Source organism: Dipodomys spectabilis, unplaced genomic scaffold (genome assembly GCF_019054845.1).
Source record: "Dipodomys spectabilis isolate Male_0828 unplaced genomic scaffold, ASM1905484v1 ptg000322l, whole genome shotgun sequence".
NCBI classification, from domain to species: Eukaryota; Metazoa; Chordata; class Mammalia; order Rodentia; family Heteromyidae; genus Dipodomys; species Dipodomys spectabilis.
Window position 1 is genome coordinate 591741 of NW_024870999.1, and position 25670 is coordinate 617410.

The 25670-nt window shown below is 48.6% G+C and overlaps 1 protein-coding gene across 1 annotated transcript; it reads right to left on the reverse strand.

The window, feature by feature from the left end:
• Positions 1–1828: 1828 nt before the first annotated feature.
• Npc1l1 (NPC1 like intracellular cholesterol transporter 1) lies at positions 1829–25367 on the reverse strand. Its single transcript, XM_042702402.1, is given in 19 exon segments — positions 1829–2028; positions 4121–4283; positions 4372–4485; positions 4635–4866; positions 5514–5664; positions 8825–8880; positions 9023–9149; positions 9844–9968; positions 10119–10309; positions 13762–13851; positions 14077–14217; positions 14883–15010; positions 15189–15303; positions 17753–17935; positions 19667–19795; positions 20013–20185; positions 20620–20720; positions 23151–24679; positions 25320–25367. Coding segments are annotated over 19 exon segments (3996 nt in total).
• Positions 25368–25670: the final 303 nt, after the last annotated feature.

Consider the following 25670-nt stretch of genomic DNA (forward strand, 5'->3'; position numbering starts at 1 on the left):
TCCAATCTTGAGCAAAAAGCTAAAGGATACAGTATCCAGGCCCTGAGTTCAAGCTCCTTCTTTGGCATACACACATAAAAAACCCTCCATGTGGGGCTGGAGAGGTGGCTCAGTGATAGAGCACTTGCCTTGCATGCCTGAGGCCCTGGGTTCGATTCCTCAGCACCACATAAGCAAAAAGAAAAAAAGCCGGAAGTGGCGCTGTGGCTCAAGTGGTAGAGAGCTAGCCTTGAGCTGAAGAGCTGAGGGACAGCGCCCAGGCCCAGAGTTCAGGCCCCACGACCAGACCCAAAAACAAAAACAAAAAACCCTCCATGTTAATTCCAAAGATGCTAGCTCCTTTCCATGCATTGGCTCATCCTCACATCGCCTTCCTGTTCAAGAAGCCACGGGAGCTCTTCGTCCAAGACAGGGATAGACACAAAGAGAAGTCAGAGGCTCAAGGGAGATCTAGAGTGTTCTCTGATAATTTCATCTGCTATACTGACAAAGGACCTTCCACGGAGCTGGTAGTTTGCGTGATAGGCTCCTCTCCTTTGAGTGCACCCTGGTTTCTCCAAGTGTTCCCCCCACAATGGGCTATTCTCATGAAACTTTCTACCCTGCTGACTCCAGGTTCTGTGCCCTCTCTGAAGAGCCATTAGTCCTACTCAGCACAGGCACTTATAAAACAAAGGCTTATCCATGGCCTGGCCATTTTCTTGAAAAGAAGGAGAAATAGAGCTAAACACAAACTTATATCCTCATATCTCACTCCCCCCATATTTGTATTATTGGTGTCATTTGCGAAGTTATCTTAAACCCAGAGACATCCAGAACAGGATGTGTGAGATAAAACACCATTTATTTGCAGCAAGTATTTATTAATCATTTCTATACATGGCATGGGCAAGACCTCTTCCTCCCCCTCTGCAGCTGATGGCCCTGGAGAATTCTTGGCAGAGGATTAGGTTGGGTTGGTTTGAAGCCAACAGGTATGTATTACAGACCTAGAACTGGAGCACCGTCTGGCCAAGCTCCCAGCCACCAGACAGACATAAGCCTCCCTAATGGTAACATTTATAGTTGCTGGCACTGGAAGCCAAACCAAATAGCACTTTCTGGGTGGGGTCAAGCCATAACCAAATCCTCTCAGGACCCTTCCCTCACCAGAAAGAATTGTGGGTGGCAAATGTACAAGGACACCTTTAGCTTTCCCTAGTCTCCTGTGGCGTCACTGCTTAGAATTGGGTCCCTCTGTCTCTTGTCAGGGAAACTATCATGGAATTGAAACTTTTTGATATGAGAAGTAAGGGGAGGGGTGGGAAGTTGGCTCAGTGGTAGAGTGCTTGCTTTACATGCCTGAGGCCCTGGGTTCCATTCCTCAGCACCATATAAGCAAAAAGAAAAAAGCCGGAAGTGGCGCTGTGGCTCAAGTGGTAAAGCGCTAGCCTTGAGCTGAAAAGCTGAGGGACAGCGCCCAGGCCCAGAGTTCAGGCCCCACAACCAGACCCAAAAAAAAAAAAAAGTAAGGGGAGGGGAAAGCTGAGTGGGAAGTGGCACTCCTGAGAGAATCTGTACCTGGGACCCACATCAAGTATATCTCTGGAAGCAAAAGGAGGAAGTACTCTCAGACCAGCCAAGATCTAAGGGACCTGGACACAAGAGACCTGCACTGTGAGTAGACAGGCCACTGCTGATGCTGCTGGACACCTCATGGCCAGAGTGACAGACACAACCCTGGAGCAGCTCCCCAGGCAAAGAAGAGAGTGGGCTGGGAGTCTACCATGGGAGAGACCCTCACAACCTCGCAGCCACATCCATGGAAACAATACAAGATGTGGCTAAGTCAGAACTCTTGCCTATTCTTGGGCAAGGAAACGCTGATGGCACCAGCTTGTTTGGCAAAATCTTAGAAGCCATGGTTGACATAGACATTATTGGTCACATCAGGAGGGAAGGGATGCTTTGGGCAGGAGATCTCATTGGCTGTTGCCATCTCTTCGGTTTGTTTCTGTTCCAGTGCCAGAGCTGGGTTAACATCAGGCCCTGCAGAAAGACAGAAACAGAGGCCCATACTCAGAAGGGGGCATGTAAGCAGCAGCATAGCCTGGAATGCAAGACCACAAAGCACAAGCCAAGCTTCTAACTTCATCTGTACCCCTCTGTTCTTGCTCTGCCTCACCAGTTGCCAGTTCAGCTGGCATGTATGCTGCCCCCTACTTTCTCGGGAGAAGCTCTGGGACCCAGTCTCTCTCCTTTTCTTACTGGCACACTTCTGTACTGCCATTTATAGCAACCTTTTTTAAGAGATGCTGTTGCTTACTCTCTACAATAAAGTCAGGGGCCAGGCACCAGTTGCTCACACCTGTAATCCTAGCTACTCAGGAGGCTGAGAGCTGAGGATCCTGGTTCAAAGGCAGCTAGGGCAGGAAGGCCCATGAGACTCCTATCTCTAAGCACTAAAAATCCAGAAGTGGAACTGTGGCCTAAGTGATAGAGTACTAGCCTTGAACAAAAAAAAAAAAAAAAAAAAAAAAAAGCTCAGGGACAGTATCCAGGCTTGAAAACACACACACACACACACACACACACAGTTTTATCATTAGTGATACTGAAGCTGGATAGGCTACAACTCTGCAGACGAAGTTTGTGACCTGATGTAGATGTCTCAGTTTCCTAATCTGTTATATTGACCTCAGGGGTGACACATATGTTGATGATACAAACTTAACCTTTAGCTAGTATTATATTACCAATACAGTCTAATGGGGAGAGGGGGACAGTAGACAGTAAAGTTAGACTCCCCCCAGCTTGTACTCCTGAGAGACACAACATCTTTGTTCTTGGGAGCTCAGTTTAAATCTTTGGAGAGAGATTTTCAACAAGAGGATTCAGGAGAGTGAACAACTGCACACACAGCTGGTTCAAGTTTAAATGGTAAAACTTTCTAGAGAGAATTAACACTACTCATAACGGACACAGGTTCTCTCCAAAGAAATATTAAATGACAGCCAGGTGATAATGGCTCATACTGATAATCCTAGCTACTCAGGAAGATGAAACCTAAAGATCTTTTTTGTGGAGCTTGAACTCAGGGCCTGGGCACTGTCCCTGAGCCCTTTTTCGACCCTCTTTGAGCCACATCTCCACTTCCGGTCTTTTGGCATTCTACCATTTGAGCTATAGCTTCACTTCTGACTGTTTGGTGGTTAATTGGAGATAAGAGGCTCACAGATTTCCTGCCTGGGCTGGCTTTGAATCAAGATCTTCAGATCTCAGAAGTAGTGCTGTGGCTCAAAGTGGTAGAGCACTAGCCTAACAGCAATGCAGTGGGCCACTGACAGAATGCTTAAGATAAAAAATTAAAAAAAAAAAAAAAAAAAGAGCAATGTGCCAGTGGCTCACGCCCGCAATCTAGCTACTCAGGAGGCTGAGATCTGAGGATCAAGGGTCAAAGCCAGCCCGGGCAGGAATGTCTATGCGATTCTAATCTCTAATAAACCACTAGAAAACCAGAAGTAGCGCTGTGGATTAAGCGGTAGAGTGCTCACCTTGAGCTGAAGAGCTGAGGGACAGTGCCCAGGCCCAGAGTTCAAGCCCATGACTGATTTAAAAAAAAAAAAAAAGATAAAAATATACTGGGCACCAACGGCTCATGCCTACAATCCTGGCAACTCAGGAAGCTGAGATCTGAGGATCATGGTTCAAAACCAGCATAGGCAGGAAAGCCTGTAAATCTCTTATCTTCAATTAACTTCCAAAAAACTAGAAGCAGAGATGTGGCTTAACTGGTAAAGCACCAGATTTGAGAAAATAAAAAGCCCAGGGACAGGGCCAAAGCCCCAAGACTAGCACAGGAAGGAAGGAAGGAAGGAAGGAAGGAAGGAAGGAAGGAAGGAAGGAAGGAAGGAAGACAGGGAGGGAGGGAGGGAGGGAGGGAGGGAGGGAGGGAGGGAGGGAGGGAGGGAGGGAAGGGAGGGAGGGAGTTTTTAAAATCAGGAGGTGTGGCCTTACTTTGGGCCCTGGGAGTTCTGACAACATTTGCAGGTGGCCATCATGTACTCCTGAATTTCCCTGGAATGTGTGTTGTCATCAGCACAGTCACCACAGCCTAGCAGGTACAGGCCTGGCTACTCACCCAGGTAACTCAGTACAACCGGCAGAAAGACCAGTCCATGCACCATGCCCAGCAGGGTTATCAATAAATTGAGCCGGAAGAAGAAGATCTGGATGAGCTGGGCATCAGCAAGGCCCAGGACAAGAATACCTGGCAGGTTGGTCATGGCCACTCCAGCAAATACCTGGGGGGAGAGAGGAGTCACAGCTAATTGTCAAATGGGACACAAAATGTTAGTTGGGACATAGGGTGGCTGACCCCACTCCACTCACCGCACTGCCCATAAAGACGGTAGCTTCTTCAGCCCTCTCCAGCCGAGTAGGCTTCGTGCTAACAGCAAAGGAGCGGGTGATGTGGGACACAAACTCCACAGACATGCCCACCGCCTACAGGCAGAGAAGGAGCTTCAGCTGAGAAAGCAGAAGGCAGAAGTAGGACAGGTGTCCAGATTCTAAACAGAACTGGGAGTGTCCTATGAGGCTGGACCCCAACCATTCCTCCAAGGGCCAGCAGGTGCTCATGTGTAAGAGGTTACCGTGACCAGGTTGATGAGGGACACAGCATTGTAGGTGATGCCCCATATGGCCATCAAGCCCATGGTGTCCACAAGGATCATGATGATGGAGATGAGGTTGAGGATACCAGAGCACATGTCCAGGCCGAGCAGGAGGTAGCAGACTATGAAGGTCGGGATGAAACAGAGGGCAAGCGTGAAGATGCCCTCAGGGAGAACCGTCAGGTATTGCTGGTAGAATACATTGGAAATCCTGCCAAAGAGCAGATGTGGTCACAGAATAGGCCTCATGAGCCCCTTTGATGGGCAGGAAACCCCATTTCAGAAGGACAACATTGCTTGGAGCTAGTGGCTCATGCCTGTAATTCTAGCTACTCAGGAGGAAAAGATCTGAGGATTGAGGTTCAAAGGCAGTCTGGGCAAGGAAGTCTGTGAGACTCTTATTTTTGATTAACTACGAAAAAGCTCAAAGTGGAGCTGTGGCTCAAATGGTAGCATGCCAGCCTTGAGCAAAAAAGCTATGGGACAATGCCCAGGCCCTGAGTTCAGTGTCCAGTACCAGAACAAAAGAAAAGAAGAAGAAGAAGAAGGGGAGGAGGAGGAGGAGTAGAAGAAGAAAGAGGAAGATGAAAAGAAAGAAGAAAAAGATAAGGAGGTAAAGGAAGAGGAGGAAGAAGAGGAGGAGGAGGAAGAAGAGAAAGGGGGAAGGTAGAGAGGACACTAAGGTTCAGAGTCTTAAGTTAGGGTTCTGGCCAGTGTGAGAAAAGCACAGGCTCTAGGCTACTTGCCCCCAAACTGGTCCTTGTCCCTCACCATCCCTCAGAAGCCAACTGCCCTGACTTCCCACATCTAGCAATTACCTCCCCACACCCTCTCTGGCCCAGCCCTCTAGGTCCTCACGTGTAGGGGAAGACCTCAAAGTCTGGGTCTGTTCCTGGCACCTTCCGCAAGTCAGCTGTAATGTTTTCTGCCAGCAGTCGAGCTGCCCGAAGAGCTTCTGTGAAATCCTGAGAATTCTTCAGTGGTTTGTGGTATCCCATGAACCTGGAGGCTAGATGGTCATGACACATGGGAGAGAACATATTGGATGTCAGGACATCCTCCAAGCACTCCAGGGACAGTAACATGGACATTTGACCAGGCTGGGTTCAGGTCTCTGCCACTATCATTTGAGATTGCTAGTAAACTTTGTGCAAGAGGCTTGCATTTTTGTTTGTACCATCCCCCAAACTCCAGCACAAATCCTTCTATATGGTTTCAAAACATGCACTGGATGTGTGCGCGTGTGTGTGCAGGCACTGGGGCTTATACTCAGGAGCTTGCACTCTCTCTCACTTAGCTTTTTGCTCAAGGCCAGCTCTACCACCTGGGCCACACCTCCACTTCTAGCTTTTTGCTGGTTAATTGGAGACAAGATTCTCTCAGATTTTTCTGTCCAGACTGACTTCAAATGAGGATCCTCAGATCTCTGCCTATTGAGGAGGATTACAGGCATGACTAACATCGGATAATTGAAAAGTAACTTAATAACTTGCAAATTATAAGAAAAAATTAGAAAGGAAGACAAAAATGAAAACAGTTGAATTGTAACTTAGGGCTCCCACTCGTAGTACAATTAAGGTTATTATTGCCTACAGAGGGCATGTATCAGGAAAAGAAAGCAGACAGCTATGCACACATAGAAAAAACAAAGGCAGGGCTGGGAAGGTGGCTCAGTGGTAGAGCGCTTGCCTTGCATGCCTGAGGCCCTGGGTTCGATTCCTCAGCACCACATAAGCAAAAAGAAAAAAGCTGGAAGTGGCGCTGTGGCTCAAGTCTCAAGTGGTAGAGCACTAGCCTTGAGCTGAAGAGCTGAGGGACAGCACCCAGGCCCAGAGTTCAGGCCCCTCGACCGGACCACCCCACTCCAAAACAAAAAAAAGAAAGAAAAAGAAAGGCAAAAGAGAATGATCTTAGACACACACAACCTTAAAATGGGAAGGTAGGTGCCTGCAGAGCCTCCTACCAGGCCTCTGAACCACCTATAGATAGTTCATAACCTGATATTTACCCAGTCCAGAGATTTGAGTTCGTCAGGGGTCACATGAAGCCTAGGAATTTGCCTTCTCAGCAATTTCCAAATGATGCTGATGCTGCTCGACAAAAACTCTCATTCTGAGCAACGCTGCTGTAGACTAACATACTACATACTGGAAGAAACCAAGGCTAAAAATGGGCACAGAATTGCCCCAGACTATGGAGTGGAAGCCAGGTTCCATGTCTGCTTTCTCCATGGCCGAACCCATTCCTCTGTCCCTAACTGAAACACCCCCACCCATTCTGTCTATATTGGCTCTGTCTGGGAATCAGGGCTGGAGCAACATGGGCTGCTCTTCCAGGAAGGTAGGGACTTCGTGGAAGAGTTAGCTAGGAAGGCACAGCTAGTGTGCTGCAGTTGTATGTAGACAGTAATTAAAAACATGAATTGGGCTGGGAATGTGGCTTAGTGGTAGAGTGTTTGCCTAGCATGCATGAAGCCATAGGTTCAGCTCCTCAGTGCTACCACATAAACAGAAAAAGCCAGAAGTGATGCAGTGGCTCAAGTGTCAGAGTGCTAGCCTTGAGCAAAAGAAACTCGGACAGTACCCAGGCACTGAGTTCAAGCTCCAGGACAGGCAAAAAAAAAAGAATGAATTGTTGCAATGTAAAACGAAAACATCTATTAAAAGTTTCCCTAGCCAGGCACTAGTGGCTCATGCCTGTAATCCTAGCTACTGAGGAAGCTGAGATCTGAGGATCATGGTTCAAAGCCAGCCTGGCAGAAAAGTCCGTGAGTCTCTTATCTCCAATAAAACTACTAGAAAACCGGAAGTGATGCTGTGGCTCAAGTGGTAGAGCACTAGCCTTGAGCTGAAGAGCACAGGGACAGCACCCAAGCCCAGAGTTCAAGCCCCACAACCAAAAAAAAAAAAAGTTTCCCTGCTCAGGCCCATCTCTGCTCCAGGGCCACCACCCTGAATGTTGTACTCAGGGTGAACTATGGCTAGCTCCCTCTGGCAGATACCATCTAGTTCTGCCACCTGCTGTATTCAGTGTCAGCCCACTGTGGGGCCTTTTCCCCATTAGTCTAAATGCACCTTATCTTGTTACTATTGACAGATGCCTGCACTCACTGACATCTGGGGTATGACTTATGCATGCTAAAAAAGGGGCTTAGCCAGTGGAGGAGGAAAGGCGGGGAGCAAGTGACTCCTGAGTATGACATCAACTGAATGAATGTCATACATGTCACACAGACCTTGGGTTTGGGACAAGAGGAGGAATGAAGTCTGAGAATATGAAGTTGGGAAGTGGTCCCCTGCCAACAGTGCCAGAGGAGTTAGAAGCTCCCTTTACAAAGGGAGGGAAGAGAGAAGATACAAGGTTAAAAATGTTGTTCCTGTCTGGTGATCGTAGCTCACACCTGTAATCCTAGCTACTCAGGAGGCTGAGATCCAAGGATCATGGTTCAAAGCTAGCCTGGGCAAGAAAGTCCATGAGATTCTGATCTCCAACTAACCACCAATAAGCCAGAAGTGGAACTGTGGCTCAAGTGGTAGAGTTCTAGCTAGCCTTGAGAGGAAAAAAACTCAAAGATAGCTGGGCACTGGTGGCTCACGCCTGTAATCCTAGCTACTCAGGAGGCTGAGATCTGAAGATCGCGGTTCAAAGCCAGCCCAGGCAGAAAAGTCCATGAGACTCTGATCTCCAATAAACCACTAAAAAACCGGAAGTGGCACCGTAGCTCAAGAGGTAGAGCACTCACCTTGAGCTGAAGAGCACAAGGATAGCGCCCATGCACAGAGTTCAAGCCCCACAACCAAAAAAAAAAAAAAGTTTCCCTGCTCAGGCCCATCTATGCTCCAGGGCCACCACCCTGAATGTTGTACTCAGGGTGAACTATGGCTAGCTCCCTCTGGCAGATACCATCTAGTTCTGCCAACAACTGACCAAAAACAAACAAAACAAAACAAAACAAAAAAAACCCTCAAAGACAATGCCCAGATTCTGAGTTCAAACTCCATGACTAGCAAGGGTGCACTTGCATGCATGTGCACACACGCGTGCATACACACACACACACACACACACACACACACACACACACACAAGGCTATTTCTTAGGGCTTTATAGGACCTCTGAAGCAGCCAACTTGAACCATTTCTCCCTCCCCAAGTTAGGCTATGCTTACCTAGAACCTGGCCATCTGGGCCCAAATTCACAGAGGTACTGTATGCTGCCAGGCCGCTGTAGGTAGGAGGACAGAGTTGAGGCTTCATGAGGGCAAGTCCTCCACCCATCTATCCACCCGCAGCACCTCCTGGACCACTTCTGCCCCTCTATTCACCACCTCCAGGAGCCACAGGTTCACCCTCCCCAATGAACCTACCCCTTGGGACATTTGATGTTCGGTGGGTCACTCAGGAACCAAGGAAGATACTTGTGGAACTGCTCCACCGTGGGCCGTATAGGACCCAGCGTGAAGCTCATGCAATTCTTTATGCAGTTCCAAGAGTCTGTGGAGAGAGGTAGTCTCTGGGAAATGGCACCCCAGGCAGGGAGGGCCCTACTCTGACCTTCACCTGTCTGCTCCCATCTAAGGCTTCTAAAGGATCTGAATTGGTCAAAGCTGTGTGTAGCACTGGGGCTTGAACTCAGGGCCTCTTGCTCTTGCTTGACTATTTGGCTCAAGGCTGGTACTCTACTACTTGAGCCACAGCTCCACTTCCAGCTTTCAGCTAGTTAATTGGAGCTAAGAGTCTTACAGCTTTGGACATTAATCCTCAGTTATCAGCCTTCTGAGTAACTAGGATTGAAAGTGTGAGCCACCAGTAACCAGCTTCATCTGTCATCTTTAACTTCGGGAGATAGTCCCCTCTCAGTTATATAAAGCCCTTCATCTATGGCACAGCTGCCTAGATACAAGAAACACAAGCTCTCCCATCACCTACAAACAACTCATGGCCACTCATAACTCCACCTTCTCCCTACGCTAATGTGTCCTGAGAGCATACTCAGGGCAGAAGACTCCAGGGCCGAAGATCACCTAGATGGGGCCTCTTTTGCCCTGAGGCTGAGCCTGTACCCCTACCCACATGGACCCTGTGGGAAGGGAAGTGGTTGAGAGAGCCCAACAAGTCCTTTCTTTTCTCTTGCCTCAGTTTCCCCAAGCTATGATGGACAATGAGTCCCCTGAAGCCCCACACTCACTATCAGTTGAGGGGCAGAATTCATCCTTATTGGGGCCAGAGAGATAAAGGCGGCAGCAGGAGGATGGGGCCAGCCAGTCGATGAAGTCATCCAACCAGGAGGACACAGGGACAGCCAGGTAAGACCTGAGGCCAAGGAGGCAGGAGTAAGGAACAGGACAGTGAGCAAGTGGAGAGATGGGTCCTTCCCATAATTTGACCTCCACCTGGGGCCTCCCCAGGGATCTGGGCAGGAGGACAAGCAATGAGCAGGGGCTGGGCATAGCCAGCACTTACTGATCTGGGAATTCGCTGGCATACTGGATCTTCTGGGTTAAGGAAAAGTTGTTGCAGCCAGCACTGGAGCAGATGGCATTCATGCCTGCCTCACTGGAGAAGTTGTATCCTGATGTGGTGACGAAGTACACTGGGGGCCCCACTTCAAAGTAACGGTTCAAAGCGAGGAAGTAGTCAAGCAGGTAGGAGTCCTGGAGGGAGGAGGATCAGGGAGTGTCAGGCCCACATGCACACCTCAAAGGACCCCTCCAGCTCACAGTCTGATGTAGACCCTGACGCACATGCTTGAAAGTATGTGCAGAGGGACTTGCCAAGGAACACATGGACATAAAAAGAAGTAAATGCTCAGAGAGGCTAGAGGCATGGCTTAGGTGGTAGAGCACCAGCCAGTGAGCAAAATCGTCAGATACAGAGTTTGAGTGCCAGTGTCAGACAAAAGAAAAAAGACATATGCTTGTCTGTCTCTTTTTATGTTTGTGTGTGTGCACACTGTGGATTGAACCTAGGGCCCTGAACTTACAAGGCAATACTCTACTACTGAGCTACACCTTGTGTCCTTGGATTTTTTTTTCCAGTCCTGGGGCTTGAACTCAGGGCCTGAGCACTGTCCCTCATCTTTTTAGCTCAAGGTTAGCACTCTACCACTTGAGCCATAGTGCCACTTCCAGCTGTTTCTGTTTATGTGGTACTGAGGAATGGAACCCAGGGCTTCATGCATGCTAGGCAAGTGCTCTACCACCAAGCCACATTTCCAACCCCCTGCCCTTGGATTTTGTTGTTGGTGGTGGTGGTTGTGGGGCTTGAACTCTGGGTCTGGGTGCTGTCCCTCAGCTCTTCAGCTCAAGGTGAACACTTTACCACTTGAGCCACAGTGCCACTTCTGGCTTTTTTCTGCTTATGTGGTGCTGAGGAATCAAACCCAGGGCCTCATGCATGCAAGGCAAACAGACAAACTGGCACCAGTGGCTTTACACCATAATCCTAAACAACTCAGGAGACAGATCTGAGGATCACAATTCAAAGTCAGACCACGTAGACAAATCTTCAAAACTCTATCTCCAATTAACCAGGAAAAAGCCAGAAGTAGAGGTATTATACAAGTGGTAGAGCACCCTTGAGAAAAAAACAAAACTAAGCAAGAGGTTGGGAATGTGGCTTACGCCTGTAATCCTAGTTATTCAGGATCATGGTTCAAAGCCAGCCCAGGCAGGAAAGTCCGTGAGACTCTTATCTCCAATAAACCACTAGAAAATCGGAAGTGGCGCTGTGGCTCAAGTGGTAGCATGCTTGCCTTGAGCTGAAGAACTGAGGGATAGCGCCCAGGCCCAGAGTTCAAGCCCCACAACTGAGAAAAAGAAAAGAAAAAAGAAAGGGAGACAGGCACAGAAGCTTACACCTGCACTCCGAGCTACTCCAGAGACAGACATCAAGACGGTTCAAGACCATGCAAAAAAAAATTCATAAGACTCCCATCTCAACCAATAAAACTGGGCATGGTGTTGTGTGCCTGTTTTCCCAGCTACACAAGAAGTGTAAATGGTTGAATAAAGATAGACATATAGATCAATGAAACAGAATAAAAAGTCCAGGAATCAATCTTCACACATACAGTCAAAGGATTTTGACAAGGGCATTTTTTAGCCCAGTCAACAGAGAAAACAGATTTGTAACAAATGATGCTGGCAAACTTGGATGACCACAAGCAAAGGAATTAAGTTGGGACCCTTACCTAGCACCATATGCAAAAGTTAACTCAAGACAAATCAAAGAACTAAATGTAAGACTTATAAAAATCTATAAAACTCTTAGGAGAAATGAGAACACTTCATGGCACTGAATTTGACAATTCTTTCTTGGATATGACACAGATAACAAAAGAAATGAATAGGACTTTATGAATATTCTTAAATTGTACACATGAAAGAACACTGCCAAGAAAGTAGAAAAGCAAGCCACAAAAGAGAGAAAATGTTTTTCTGGGATGGGAAGGTGGCTCAGTGGTAGAGCACTTGCCTTGCATGCCTGAGGCCCTGGGTTCAATTCCTCAGCACCACATAATCAAAAAGAAAAAAGCCGGAAGTGGCGCTGTGGCTCAAGTGTAGAGCGCTAGCCTTGAGCTGAAGAGCTGAGGGACAGCGCCCAGGCCCAGAGTTCAGGCCCCACGACTGGACCCCCCCCCCCAAAAAAAAGAAAAGAAAAAGAAAATGTTTTTCTGTCATATATCTGATAAGCAATTGATTTCCAGAATATTTGGATAATTCTTTTTTTGTATATATTTTATTGTAAAAATACTGAACAGAGGGGTTACAGTTACATGAGTAAGGTAATGGGTACATTTCCTATGGAGTGTTGCTACCTCCTCCTTTGTTTTACCCCTAATATTTGGAGAATTCTTAAAACTCAACAACAGAAACAAAATGACCTAGTTCAAAAGTGGGCAAAGAATTTAAATAGATTTGGGGGGGCAGGGGGAGGCTGGGAAGGGATGTGAAGGGTAAACAAAGGAGGAGGCTGCAATGCTTGATAAGAAATGTACTCATTATCTTGCCCATGTAATTGTAACTCCTCTGTACAGTATGTTCACAAAAAATAAAAATAAAAAAAAAAGATAATTGACAGCCATAGTAATGAGCATTCACAGGGAAGAAAGAGACATAGAGTGAAGTGAAACTATTAATTAGTTAAAATTGATGAATTTTTAGTGCTGGCCATACTCTGATATGGGAACTCTATGTAACACAATAAATGATAAACCTGAAAGAAATCATGAAAAAAAAAAGAATTTAAATAGATTTGTTTTTCAAAGAAGATAGACAAATAGCCAAAAGCACATGAAAAGATACACAACGTTATGAATTATTAGGGGAAATCAAATCAAAACCACAGCAAAGCCAGGCACACCTTTAATCCCAGCACTGGAGAGGCTGAGGCAGGAGGATCATGAGCTCTGGGCCAACTTGGGCAACATAGTGACCCTAACTCCAAAAAAAAAAAAAAAAAAGCAACAACCATTATAAAAACTCAATGAGACAGATTCTATTTCATTCCCACTAGGATAATGAGAAAGAAGAGGAGGGAAAAGGAGGATGGGAAGGAAGAAGAAAGAAGAGAAAGAAAATCACAACCCGGTGCCAGTGACTCACACCTGTAATCCCAGCTACTCAGGAGGCTGAGATCTGAGTATCCAGGTTCAAAGCCAGCCTGAGAAGGAAAGTCTTCAATTAACCACCAGAAAACCAGAAGTGACACTGTGGCTCAAGTGTTAGAGTGCTTGCCTTAAGCTGAAGAGCTCAGGGACAGTGCCCAGCCCCACAACCAACAAAAAAAAAAAAAAGAAAGAAAAAAAAAGAAAATCACAAGTGTTGGTGAGGATTTCACATATTGAGCTGGCAACTAAACTGTTGCCAGAATGGCCAGCATGGCCAGCCATCATGTAGCCAGCTCTCCAGACACAGGCCACCGCGTCTACTGTGGCCTGAAGCTGGCTATCAGCTCTGGCACTTTCAGATACAGATGAGATTTCTCTACCTTAGTCTGCTGGGTTTTCTGAGGTGCTAACTCTGCACAATTGCTGAGCACTTGCTGAGTGTGGCCGCCCTTCCCAAATCTAAGAGAACCAATGGCAGAAAGACACCAGGCTCACCTTGGGCAGGGCCAGCTCCTGGTCTAACCCCACACTTATGTGACACATGAAGTAGAGACTTGCTCCAAACAAGGCCAGAAACAGCACCATCTGAAGAGGAAAGCAGTGCATGAGAACTTTTCCATCAAGAGCCTCCATTTCCCCCCAATTTGCACCCACTGGAGGATCATGGAAAATTTCCTGGAGGTGGAAGATTTCAAGTTCCAGCCCTGCTTATCAGCACCTGGGCCTAGGCAATCCATCCATCTTCCACCCTGCTCTCTCCTAGTTCCCCTGCCCTATGGTCACCTGAGGGTGACCCCTAATCCCACTCACCACGACAGGGCGGGTGAGCCGATGCAGCAGGAAGGGAGCATATTTCTTGCGGAAGAAGCGAAGCAGGAACCCCTCACTGTTTTGCTCAGATGGAGGCAGACGCCGAGATGCAAAGCAGCAACAGCAGTCAGAACGGGATGCCTGGTGGCCAGGGGAGAGGGTGCCTCAGAATCACTGTTCTGGAGACTGCCTCTTATAGAAAGGAAGGTGTCACCCTAACTGCATTTTGGGGATACCCAGTGTGCTGCTCTCTCTGTTTTTATGTTCTACCCTAATTTATTATCTGAATTTTATATCATCACAGAGCCACCAATTCAACTTCTGTCAACGTCTTATTTCTAGCTGGAGTCAGTGGCTCACACCTATAATCCTAGATACTGAGGAGGCTGAGATCTGAGGATCGCAGTTCATAGCCAGCCTAGGCAAGAAAGTCTGTGAGGTGCTTATCTATAGATGTGGCTCAAGTGATAGAGTGCCAGCTTTGAGCAAAAAAGCTAAGGGACAGCATCTAGGACCTGAGTTCAAGTACTGGCATAAACCAACAAGTCAATAAACCTCATTTCTATTTTCTTTTGCAACCTGTGTGCTTTAGAAGGTTTGACCTTATTTCCAAAAATGATCAAAAGTTATCTTTCCTTGCGAAATGGAGGATTACATGGCCCCAAATATTCCCTCCCAGTACAATACCCCCATCTCCCACCCCCATCTCTGAGTCATATCTGTAACTGTGAGGCCCAATCTATATCCCAGCCGAGGTCAGGACCCAGACAGAGCAAGTCCCTTGGTCATGGTCCACTTGTTCCCACCTCCTGCCTCTTGCTGTCCAGGGAGAACAGAGCCACAAAGGCAGTCATCTGCAGAAGGAAGTCAAAAATGATGGCCAGGCCGGAGGTCAGGGCAAAGGTCCGCACAGCTGGCATGGGAGTCAGAGCTCCTATGGGGGGAGACAGCTGTCAGGGCACCCTGGCATCATGGGCAGGGTGAACACCTATACAGACCATGTGCAGAGAGAAGGGGGAAATGGAGTCTGCCAGTCTCCACTGTCCTCTGAGAATTTCTGATTTCCCTTGGACTAATCCAGCAAGGCAGCACCTGAATGGGGTAGGGCTTACCCAGGAAGAAGCAGATGGCCTCGGAGAGGCTGCATAGCAGCATACTGGGGGCCACACTGCCCAGGGCTCGGCCAATGTGGGCCTCTCGCTGCTCCCCAGGCTTTCGCGGCAGCCTCTGTGAGGAAACAAGAAGCAGAGGATACAAGTGGTGTGCCATGGGCATTATCCCCTGAAGACCAGAAATGTTGGCGAGTGCTCAGAGTTGTGGCCAACCCTGAGAAAATGCTTGACCTTCTAGAGACAGGAACTGACTCTACTAACACTCGCAAGCTCACTTTTTACTTCTGAGCAGAAGCGCCTGGTTCATTCAGGAGGTCATTGTATGCTTGTTCCCAGCATACCTAAATGGACTCTGATTTGTGCTTGCCATGAGACGCCACACCATAGTGTAAAGACAGGGGGTGGTTCAAATGTGCCAACACAGAAAGCGTCCCCCAGATATTGAGGGGGTTAACAGAAAACAAGATCACGTCTGCCTCTGCCCATCAACTTCCTCTCTGCATCCTGATACAGGCAAGATGAATGCATTTATGTCAGCACATGCTATTTTCTACCAGAGCGGTTCTGAGTGCCCATGTACAAATGACTCTTCAAGAATACCCAGAAAAACATGTTTTGTTGGGGGAGGAGGAGCAAAAGAGGGGACAGACAAATGGAGGGAGGAAGGGTGAGCAAGTGCAGTCATTATATTTAATGTACATTATATAAAACTTTGAACTAAGCTGGGTGCTGGTGGCTCATGCCTATAATCCTAGCTACTCAGGAAGCTGAGATCTGAGGATTGCAGTTCCAAGCTAGCCCAGGCAGGAAAGTCCATGAGATTCTTAACTCCAATTAGCCACCAGTAACAGAAGTGGCACTGTGGCTCAAAGTGGTAGAGTGCTAACCTTGAGTGAAAAAGCTTAGGGACAGTGCCCAGGCCCTTAGTTCAAGCCCCATAACTGACCAAAACAACAACAACAATACTTTGAACTACATAAATTGAGGGTATGGGTGGGATTGAGAAAGATAGGGGAGAACAACAGAAGAAGTAACATTGATCAAAAGACATTAAACTCATAATCTGACTGGATGAATCAAAATCCCTTTGAACAACTACTTAAAAATTTTTTTTTTTTTTTTTGGGTCCGGTCATGGGGCCTGAACTCTGGGCCTGGGCACTGTCCCTCAGCTCTTCAGCTCAAGGCTAGCGCTCTACCACTTGAGCCACAGTGCCACTTCCGGCTTTTTTTTTTTCCTTTTTGCTTATGTGGTGCTGGGGAATTGAACCCAGGGCCTCAGGCATGCAAGGCAAGCGCTCTACCACTGAGCCACCTTCCCAGCCCCGTAACTACTTAAAATTTAAAAAAGAAAAGCCAGATACAGGTGGCTATCAGGAGGCTCAGATCTGAGGACCTCGATTTGAAGCCAGCCCAGGCAAGAAAGTCTGAGAGACTCTTATCTCCAATTAATCACAAAAAAAGCCAGAAGTGGTGCTGTGGCTCAAGTGGTAGAGCCCTAGCTTTGAGCAAAAGGAGCCTGGGGACTATGCCCAGGCCCAGAGTTCAAGCCCACAACTGGTTAAAAAAAAAAAAAAAAGACAGGAAAAAAAAATGCCCAACAAATGGATGTGGGGCTCTGTCTGGAGAGGATTATTGGAGTTACAGATGGACAGATGGAGGTTAGGGTAGATACCTTCTCCTTTTTTTTTTTTTTTTGGTCGGTCATGGGGCTTGAACTCTGGGCTTGGGCACTGTCCTTGCGCTCTTCAGCTCAAGGCGAGCACTCTATCTCTTCAGCCACAGTGCCACTTCCCGTTTCCTAGAGGTTTATTGGAGATAAGAGTCTCGAGGACTTTCCTGCCCAGGCTGGCTTTGAACTGTGATCCTCAGATCTCAGCCTCCTGAGTAAATAGGATTACAGGTGTGAGCCACCAGCACCCGGCTGATAACTTCTCTTTCTTAGGGCAGGAACACAAAGGTGTAATGTCTGTGTGCCTCCGATCGTTTAAAATATTCATTGACATGAACTCCAGGAAATGGAAACAAGACTTTTTTTCTTTTTTTTTTTTTTTTTGGGTCCGGTCACGGGGCCTGAACTCTGGGCCTGGGCGCTGTCCCTCAGCTCTTCAGCTCAAGGCTAGTGCTCTACCACTTGAGCCACAGCGCCACTTCCGGCTTTTTTCTTTTTGCTTGTGTGGTGCTGAGGAATCGAACCCAGGGCCTCAGGCATGCAAGGCAAGCGCTCTACCACTGAGCCAACTTCCCAGTCCCGACTTTTTTTCTTTATTGTTGTTTTTGTTTTCTTTTCTTTTTGTCTTTTTTGTTCATTTAATTGTCTTTGGGAGAGAAAGGGGGCACAGAAATGGAGGGACAAAAGGTGAACAAATATAGCGCATCAGTGGTACTCACTAGAGACTATGTTGAAACTGATCTATACAACTTGGGGAGGGGGCTGGGAGAGAGTGAGGGAAGAGGTGACATTGTCCTAAGAAAAATGTACTCTACCTGACTTATGTAACTATAACCCTTCTGTACATCACCTTTACAATAACAATAAAAATTAAAAAAAAAAAACTTTCTTACCTGGTACTGGAGGACAAAAATGAAGATGTTGTCAGCGCCCACAGCCAGCACCAGGAAAGGCACCACTTGCACGATGATCAGGGAGGAAGGTACTCCCACATAGGAGAAGAAGCCCATGGCAGCTACGACGGCTGCTATCACCACCATCACCCCACCCAGGCCCACCGTGGCCTTGGATTCCACCTGCAATGCATCTAGGTTCAGTCTCCTGGCCACCACTGCCCACTGCCCACACCCTCCCCACTCCCCAGGCTGGGCAGCCAACAGCAGGCAGCTGGCACCTGCAGATGTTCAGTGCCACCCATCCCAGTGAGGAGCTCACTGCACAGGCAGGGAGCTAGCTCATGTTTTGTTTTGTTTCTTTTTTTGTGCCAATATTGGGGCTTGAACTCAGGCTGGGCACTATCGCTTGGCTTTTTCACTCAAGACTGGCACTCTATTACATGAGCCATATATCCACTTCTAGCTTTCTGTTGGTTAATTTGTGCCAGTGCCAGTGGCTCACACCTACAATCCTAGCTACTCAGGAGGCTGAGATCTGAGGATCTCGGTTCAAAGCCAGCCTGGATAGGAAAGTCTGTGAGACTCTTATCTCCAATAAACCACTCAAAAACCTGGAAGAAGCGCTGTGGCTCAAGTGGTAGAGCACTAGCCTTAAGCTGAAGAGCTGAGGGACAGCGCCCTGGCCCAGAGTTCAAACCCCACAACCGACCAAAAAAAAAAAAAAAAAAGAATTCCAATCCTGGTCTTGAACTAACTAAATAAATAAATAAATAAATGCCTATAGCTGGGCTCACACCTATAATCCTAGCTACTCAGGAGGCTGAGTTCTGAGGATTATGGTTTGAAATCAGCCAGGGCAAGAAAGTCTGAGACTCTTATCTCCAATTAACCACCAGAAAACTGAAAGTGGAGCTGTGGTTCAAGTGGTAGAGCGCCCTTCTTGAGCTGAAGAGCTAAGGGACAGTGCCCAGGCCCAGTGTTCAAGCCCCACAACCAAAAACAGAGTTTCACAAATCTTCCTGCCCAAACTGGCTTCAAAGCACATCCTCAAGTGTTGAACTTTCTGAGTAGCTAAGATTACAGGCAAGAGCCACCAGTCCCTAACAGCACAGTGTTTTAAATACTGTATTACTATGTATTTGGACAATCAGGATATGTTTGGGAGCAGAAAGAGCTGTTGATCTTTTAACATAGAAAGCATTCAAGAACTATTACCCTAGCTAAGTGTAGCTCATTCCTATAATCCTAGCTACTCGGGCAGCTGAGATCTGAGTATCATGGTTCAAAATCAGCCCAAGCAGTAAAGTCTGTGAGGCTCTTAACTCCAATTAACTCAACTCCAATTAACTATCAAAAAAATCCAGAAGTGGAGTTGTGGCTCAAGTGGTAGAGCACCAGTCTTGAGCAAAAAAGCTAAGGGACAGCACCTGGGCCCTGAGTTCAAGCCCCAGTACCATCACAAAAATTATATATATATATATATATATATATATATATATATATACTTTTGTGGCTAATTATATTTATGTATTATATAACTTTTGTGGATATATATTACATATATTTATACATTTTATATTATATATACACATATACATATGTATATATACATATATACATACATATATATACATATGTGTGTGTGTGTGTGTGTGTGTGTATATATATATATATATATATATCTCCCCCTGTGGAGGAGCCTCTTTAGATGCGAACAGCTTGCTGCTTTGTTTTCTTTTTTTTCAGAGCTGAGGACCAAACCCAGGGTCTTGTACTTGCCAGGCAAGTTCTCTTTCACTGAGCTAAATCCCCAACCCCAGCTTGCTATTTTGAGGTTAGAAAAATTCTAGCAGTCCTACTGGTAATACCTTAGGCTCTGGGCTCTCCTGGATGTGCCCCTCCCATTCTCACCAGCACTCTGGTGCAGCTGGAGTAGGTGCCCAGGGCCAGGGCAATGTACAGGAATATGACAAAGTAGCTGATGGTGAAGATGGGCAGATCCTTCAAGGTGGTGCGGTTGATCTCATCTTCCAGAGAGCGCTGCAAACACATCAACCAGCTTGCTGACTTGGGTGGGGTCTCTGGGCTCCATGCCTAAGATCTGGTGAGACTCCAGGAATGGTTAACACAAGCATCATGTGTTGGCGGTCACTGCCCAGGGCCACCCAGGGAGAGGCAGAATCAGGATAGAGGTGCAGAAACCTACTCAGGATCACAGGAATTGCAACTGCAGAGCCAAGGACCCTACAGCCCCTACCTCAGCCATGAAGGCGACCTGGAACCTTCCAGCTGTCCTCTGCTGGAAGTCCTGCAACTCCTTCAGGAAGGCCTCCTCCCAGAGCTTGACCTGGGCCAGTTTGGGATCCTCAGGAGGGTAGTTGTTGATGGAGAAGGTCATGACCAGAGCCTCTGCCTCTGAGTAGTCCATCCCTGGATAAGAAATGTTCAGTCCATCTCCAAGTGTACCCTGCCCTCCTCCTCACTCTAGCCATACTGACTCTCCTCCAGGTACACCTCCACCCACTCCAGCTACACCCCTGCCTCTCCTCCCCCTCTAGTTACATCCCCATCTCCCACTGCGTCTCCTCTCCTGCTCCTCTCCCCTTTTTCATACCGATCATAGCCTAGTTCCATAGCCCCATTTTCCTCTCTCAAGCAAAGGCAAAACCTTTTTGTTCAGACATGAAACCAGAGCCCTGTTGGTCAGCATCTCCAGAAGATAGGGGAAGTGGCAGAGGCAAGACAGGTCACCTGCTGTCCCCATCTGCCAAGTCATTCCCAGGCAGTGGGATCACCCATCCCCACCACGTCCATCCTGCTGTTCTTAACCCAATACTTCCCCTCTCAGGGGGCACCCAGCTTACCTTGGTATCCCCCCACGGCGAGGAACGGGAAGATAGGGGCCCCATAGTCTGCTATACAGCTCAAGGCCAACGTTGTGCCGTCTTTATAGGTGAGCGGGGAGCTGGAGGGAGACCACAAAAGGAAGGAGGCTTTCCCGGCCCTGCCTGGTTTGGCCCTGCCCTTTCCCTGGACCACAGCACCCTGGGAAGAGGAGCCACTAGCACTAGTGCAGATTGTCTGACCCAGTGGGTTGTAAATGGCTCTCTTCTTATCAAGATTTCACATGGAGTCCAATCCGCAAAGTGAAGGAGCTTCCCAGAATGCCTCCTTTGGCCAGGCAGGGACTGTACGCTGTTCTCCCTGTGCGCTCCTTCCCACAGCCAGGCCTGTTACTATTTGATTCCCAGATATGCATCAAACTTAAGTTAAGATCCTATGGGTTGGGAAGTCTGGATTTAGGCCACAGTCTCCTGCTCTGCTCTCAGTGCAGCTCCTCAGCCTCCTCCCACGCAGAGCTTGAGTTGAAAATCTGGACTCTAAAGACCAGGAGCTCACCAGCCACTGCCCTTGGGCAAGCTTGTCCCTTTCAACTTGACATTTTCTCTTTTTTTGCCTGTCTGTGTGTTGTTCCTGAGTTTCTTTTGCTCAAAACTAGCACTCAAGCCGGGCGCCGGTGGCTCACGCCTGTAATCCTAGCTACTCAGAAGGCTGAGATCTGAGGATCACGGTTCAAAGCCAGCCCGGGCAGAAAAGTCTGTGAGACTCTGATCTCCAGTAAACCACTAGAAAACCAGAAGTGGTGCTGTGGCTTAAGAGGTAGAGTGCTCCCCTTGAGCTGAAGAGCGCAGGGACAGCGCCCAAGCCCAGAGTTCAAGCCCCACAACTGACAAAAAAAAAAAAAAAAAAAACTAGCACTCTACCACTTGAGTCATGGCACCACTTCTGGCTTTTTCTGATTACGTGGTACTGAGGAATCAAACCCAGGGCTTCATGCATGCAAGGCAAACACTCTATACCACTAAGCCACATTCCCATCCCTCAACTTGACCTTTTCTATAGAGCACCTCTCTGGGAGACACAGACACCAGGGCAAAGCTCTCTACTGGCCTTCTCAGCTCTGAGCAAGTAAGTGAATTGGTCAACAGCTCAAACTGGGAGTACAGGTTGCTGTGCAACCTTGTCCTCGCTATATCTCTGTTTTCCTGTCTACAGAATGAGTGTCATTGAACCACCTCTGAGGTTGTAAGCATCCAAAATCAAAGTGAAGATACCATACTAGTATGGCACACTTGACTACTGATGCATTCCTAGGATAGCCAACAGCTCCTTTCTATCCTACCATTGCTGAGGGATAGTCACTGGCTCCTGGCAGCACAGATACTCAGAGCCAGACAGAAGGCACAGAGCCTTCTAATTCAATGGACTACAGAGTGGGTATGGACTGGGGCCCCTGGGAATCTTAGGGACTTCTCCAGAGTCTCCAAGATCAACATGTCCTCATAATAAGGCTAAGATGCAGCTGTTGCCACTAATTTTCTTTTTTTGGGGGGAGGGGAGGGAGGGGGGTTGGTCGGTCATGGGGATTGAACTCTGGGCTTGGGTGCTGTCCCTGCCCTCTTCAACTCAAGGCAAGCACTCTACCGTTTGAACCACAGCGCCACTTCCAGTTTTCGAGTGGTTTATCGGAGAGAAGAGTCTCACGGACTTTCTTACCTGGGCTGGCTTTGAACCGTGATCCTCAGATCTCAGCCTCCTCAGTAGCTAGGATTATAGGTTTGAGCCACCAGTGCCCCGCGCCACTAACTTTCATTTGCACTTGAGTGGTGGGACTATAACCCACTTCAACGAGCCTCTCCTGCTGCTGGCCTGCCTGTCACCTTTTCCTTGGCCCAGTAGCCCTGTCAGTATTTTGTTTCTCCCACTCAGAATGGACAGAACCCCTAGCAGTGAAGGATGTGGATGAGACCTGAATTGAATCACCTAGACCAAGGCCTGGAGCCAGAGACCAGCCACAACCCTAAGCTAGATCAAAAGCGCCTTTTTCTATTATGTCTCTCTTGGTCTACTAACAGCTCTACAGGGCATGGCAGAAATATAAGAAAAGAAAAATGGCCAATGCTTGTAATCCTAGCTACTCAGGAGGCTGAGATCTGAGGATCACAGTTCAAAGCCAGCCAGGGCAGGAGAGTCTGTAAGATTCTTATCTTCAATTAACCACCAAAAGCCCAGACAACATGCAGGCCCCAGGCTCAAGCCTCAGTACCAGTACAGAAAAAAAGGAGAAGAGGAAGAAGGAAGAGGAAGAGGAAGAGGAGGAGGAGGAGGAGAAGGAGGGGGTGGACATGGGCTATGACAGCCATGAGCAAACTTGTTACAGGGAGTGGATGTGAAGATAGTGAGGCCAGAGAAGAGGTTCAGAGAGAATCAGGCACCGGATAGCACACATAGGAGCTGCCTGTACTCCTGCAGGAAGGGACCTAAGGCCTGACTCAGTTCCCAGGATGCCACAAAAGCCACCACCTGCTCTTCTCTTGGACCACGGAGGACTCACTTGACACAGTAGAGGAAATGGTCTCTCCAGTCCACCTCAGAAGTCTGGCCCATCAGTGTCTGATTGGCTGTGAGCAGCAGCAGTGTACGATTGTTCTGGAAATACTGTAAGAGGCTGTTGACACAGCAGTCAGAGAGGCTGGTGTTGTGCGGGTTAAGGGGTGCGTAGCAGATGTCCTGCAGGGAGATGTTTCGCTGGGCCTCGGGTGACCACACCTGCAGGTGCCTCAGCCTCTCCTGCAGCTCCAGAACCTCCAACAGAAGGTCCAGGGACAAGATCCCACTGAAGTTCTTGGGCCCCAGCAGCAGGGAGTCATACATGTAGCTGGACCGGTTCAGAGCTGTCAGGAAAACCTGATTGGTTCGAAAAAAGAGGCCAAAATTTTCGTCGTGGAAAGCCTTCTCCTTCCGGGCTTGGCTTTTGGGAGCTGACCACAGATCCACAGGGTCAGTGACAAGTTTTAGGTACATCATGCCTGTCGCCAAGACTAACACTACCACGGTGGACACAGCCAGGATGGTCAGTGGCCATGAGGCTACTGTTGTGCCCCATTTCTGGAAGAACTGGCCAAGGACATTATGGAGAGAGAATCTGTGCTTGTGAGTGCTACCTGGAGTTACATGGGGTCCTCCCATCTTGCCTTTGGCCCTGTCGGAAACCACACGGAAGCGCACCAGGATAGCAGTGAGCAACACAAAGACAGAACAGAAGATGATGATGAGGGCCAGCCAGCCTGGCATCCGCCCCATGTAGAAGGAAGGGCGCAGGTCTGGAGGCCGGGAAATCACCGGGCAAGATGCTGCACAGTCCTGGCAGGAGCAGGCTGCCATGTCTTGGCCCTGAGACTCATTGCAGGCTGTAATCTCCCCATTCAGTGGCTGGATCCCACTTGCCAGGGCCTGACCGGGTTCCCAGAGGTGGAAGGTGATATCCAGTGGAGCCAAACCATTCCCTGTGTCTCCTTGGAAGTCAAGCCAGCGCTGCGCATTGCAGAGGGCTGAACCATACACACCACACATACTGCCCACGGCCAGTGTAGCAGCAGCCGGGATGCGTACCCGACTGCAAGATTCATAGGCCTTCTCTGCAAAACTACGCTGGTAGAAGGCCTCGTAGGCCACCACAGCAGGGGTCTCATTAGCCGCCTGTGAGGCCACACGGGTGACGTTGATGAAGACACTCTGGTTGGGGCTGCAGGTATTGTGGCAGTGCAGGCTCACAAAGTTGTCTGAGCAAGCCGGGCAGCGGGTGAGGAGAGCCTTGGTGATGGACATGCTTCTCTCCAGGGATATCAGCTGTTGCATGGAGCAGCAGGCATAGGTGTGTTCAGAGCCATTGTAGAGACGAGGACAGATGCGCTGGAGGAGAGCCAGGTGGTTGCCTGTGACATGGCGGGCAGGTGTGTTGGATAGGCAGGACACGTTGGACAGTGATGTGAGTCCTCCAGACAGCTCTGGATTCTTCCCACACTCCTCATAGAAAGTGCAGTAGCCAGGCTTATGGATGGGTGTGTGCAACTCCCCCTGGGCCTGAAGAACAAAGACAATGTCACATATGGGTCCCAGGCTTTGTGTATGACACACATGGTGTGTATGGTTGCCACAGCAAACACTCTGTGTCTGGGGCCAGAGGGAATGTGGGGGAAGGCAGGGCCCACAACAGTGGGACTAGGAGAGCTGCAGGGAGCCTCTTGGGGTGTAGTCTTTATTCCTGAGAATAATGGAGTCACTCCAAGACCCTTTCTGTTGGGACTGACCCATAAACTACAAATTAGGAAGAGCTGAGGGGCTAGTAAGATGGCAGAGGTGCCCAACTGCTGCCACCCAAGCTGCATGCGAAAACTCTAGGCAGTGCAAGAGCTCCCTGACTGGCTCTGCTTAGGGCCAGACACCATCAACCATTTATAGGTGAGAGCAAGGACGCTCATGGGCTAAAGCCAGGACCTCCTCTCAGGCCCCCCCTCCCCTGAAGATCCAGGTGATGGTCATGTGAGTCCCCAACCCCTAACCACAGGCCAGTGCCTCCTCTCAACTCTCCTGGGGCTCCGCTTCTAGGACAATGCCTGTCTCCGCATACAGCAGCTGCTGCCACACAGCAGCCCCTAACTGGTACCCAACTGGCCCTTCCTCATGGGAGTCATTGGTGAATGGCCTCAAGCATTGGACTTACCAAAGGCTGAAGTAGGAGCAGGGCGCAGAACAACCAGACAGCCGCCATTCCAGGATCAGAGACGGCCAGGCTGTGCTGAAGACAAGGTGATGAACAATAAGGCAGCCTCCTCTCCCAGTGACAGCCCTGGTCTGTGGCTAGAACCAATGAGGCTGAACCCTGCTGGTTAATGATCTACCTGCTCTCCTCCCTCTCATTGACAACATTACATGCCCCCTCCCAAACAAGCTTCCTGGGGAAGATGTAGGGTCCCTGCTCACTCCCCAGGGCACCTGAAGCCTGACCAGGGCCAGGGCAGCTGAGGAGTAGCTGGTGATTCGTGCCTACCCCCACTCAATCCCTGCTACAGGG